The sequence below is a fragment of the Aegilops tauschii genome, chromosome 6 (assembly GCF_002575655.3).
Source record: "Aegilops tauschii subsp. strangulata cultivar AL8/78 chromosome 6, Aet v6.0, whole genome shotgun sequence".
NCBI lineage: Eukaryota > Viridiplantae > Streptophyta > Magnoliopsida > Poales > Poaceae > Aegilops > Aegilops tauschii.
The window spans coordinates 53,813,279-53,815,772 of NC_053040.3; the positions used below are offsets into that span (position 1 = coordinate 53,813,279).

Consider the following 2,494-nt stretch of genomic DNA (forward strand, 5'->3'; position numbering starts at 1 on the left):
GATCATATAGCGTATCTCAGCACCTATCACCACTGCGGGCCACCCATTCACGTGCCTTTTCATCACGTGAAACTTAGGTCTGAAATTGATATCTCCTATTCATCGTCTCGGAATGCAGTGAAACCGATTAATTTCTACCGGAACATGCACACCGGAAAGTTCTGAAAATCGTAGGTTGGTGCATGCATGTGCGAACTAGAGGTCGGCACTTTATCACTTATGCATGTGTGCCTGCAGAGAGGCGAAGAAAAAGTTAGGGACAACCCCAAGGTAGCGCGCCAGGCGCTAACGTTTCCAAATAGATTATCGCAGAATAAAGGCGAATCCGCATGGAATACTAAATTTGGCGCCAAGGAAATTTGGCGCCTTGCGTGTGATTCAAAAGAGTAAAGGACTGCAGAGACATAGGAGATCACACGCTTGTTACTGAACCACGCAATTCATTATTTCGTTGCCGGTTACATTGCACACTACACACATACACACCTAAGCGTGCACCCCTAGAAGGGACAAGGACAACGATTCTACAAGGACTCTTGCATGCTTTCAAGGTAAATATATTTACAAGACGAGGGCGACCCAACAGTATTTGAACTCCATCGTAAGCTCACAACCTGGCAAACTCCATGCGTCTGAATGCATCACAAAAGCATATCCCCGTAATGATTCAGAGCTTGGGCTACACCGGTGGCGGCAGCATGGGTTCACCCGGAGCTGGGTTGATTCTGCAGACAAAAAGAGGAAATGCAATTTATTTGCAGTACACAAACATATACAGTACTATATGCATATGGGAAATGAAGACATGCATGCTACTCTTTTCATGGCTACAAAAGTGACTGCCTATGGAGGCCATGTCACCGTCCGTGAGTGGGGACGAGCGGCACGTGGTGCATGGTGGCTTGGAGGAGCACAAGAGCGCGTCGTGGGGTGGCGGACATGGGACGTACGACGGCGGGGCACAGCGGCATGGACGAGGACGCGAGCGGCACCGTGCGGTCGATCGAAGTGGACACGCTGCGCCGCATGGCCGGGCACGTCGAATGTTTGACGCCGAGCGCGGGCGGATACGGCGGCGATGCAGTACTATTCCATCGACATGCATGGTGCATGGAAGACAAGTAAAGACGCCATGGCATACCTGCCCTTCTCGAAGAAGGCGGAGAAGGCACCAATCCCCGTCGCCGCGGCGATGAACCACACGAGCAACGCGACGTGGAGGGTGAGGCCAGCCGTGCCCATGACCATGTAGGCGAAGGAGAAGGTGAGCAGCGTGGTGAGAGTCCACACTGACGCCTTGAGCCGGTTCCTCCACGCCGACCCCGCTGCCGTTGTGTTGTAGAGCCAGAGGCAGCAGAAGAGCAGCACCAGGTCGAGGTAGGAGGTGGCGACGAAGGCGACAGTGGCCGTGTCGCCCTTGGAGTGGTACACCGCCATGACGGAGTTGAAGGTGAGCAAGGCCAACAGCAGAGCAAGGTACACCCAGGAGAAGCCGCCTGACAGCAGCATATCTATCTTTGCTTCCTCAATTTGAATGTACTACCACCAGAGGCTAGATGCACCCGATGGAGTGACTACAAACAGAGGCTAGATGCGAACGATAAGCTTGAGTTAGAGTGGTGTTGGTTTGAGATGAGGATCGAGGAGAAGGGGTCTGTGGGCTCATATAGTCGCAAAAAGGTAAACGCTGGGCCATCATGAATTTGCATTTCCTTTTTTTCTAGAAGTGTATTAGCGCATTTATTAATGGAAAGCAGCAGCCATGAAACTGCATGCGACCCACACCCGTCCACGTCTCTCAACAGGCCTCGCCCCACCTTTTGCCTCGCCTTTTCCGCCACCCCTCCTTCGTGCGAGCCAGCCTCGGAGGCTGGACGGTTTCTTTGCCAACGATCGTCGTACACGTATGCAACGCACTGACCGGCGAGAGCACGATCATTCCTACTCGTATGCGCAGCCATGGAACCATACATCTCGAAAAAGGTATTCACTCCCCATGGTAACCAAGATTCTGACCTCCCCTCCCTCCAGTGGCGGAGCCAGGATTGGAGCAAGCCCTGGGCCCAATTTTTTTTTGCCCCAAGGAAAAAATTTAACATCCATAAGGCTTCTAGCTACCATAAAAGAAACCCCATACAAAATATGTCTCAATTGCACGAAAAATTTAGAATTTAAGCTCAATGCTTAATGGTACAACAAAATAGATAAAAACATGCCAAGAACTACAAAGAACAATATGTGATAAAAAAAGTACCAGATCAATGATTTCCTTCATCAGTGCGTCACATAACCTCATCATCGGTGGAAGAAGAGCCAACACCTTCAAGACATGAAAAGAAAATTTTCATAAGAGAAGGCATAGATATCAAGTGAAAGAATTATGGCCAGGCTGATGCACAAGTTCAGACACACTATCAACAGGTTGGGTCTCCATGACATGCCAATGGTGGGGAGACGCTTCACGTGGTGCAACCAGCAAGAAAACTCCATCATG

At 50.5% G+C, this 2,494-nt stretch overlaps 1 protein-coding gene across 1 annotated transcript; it reads right to left on the reverse strand.

Moving 5' to 3' along the window:
- Positions 1-444: 444 nt before the first annotated feature.
- On the reverse strand, positions 445-2,494 carry LOC109771698 (uncharacterized). Its single transcript, XM_020330395.4, has 2 exons — positions 1,142-2,494; positions 445-725 (listed from the first exon to the last, which is right to left on the reverse strand). The coding sequence occupies exons 1-2, from the start codon at positions 1,507-1,509 to the stop codon at positions 680-682; spliced, it is 414 nt and encodes a 137-aa protein (XP_020185984.1). The 5' UTR covers positions 1,510-2,494; the 3' UTR covers positions 445-679.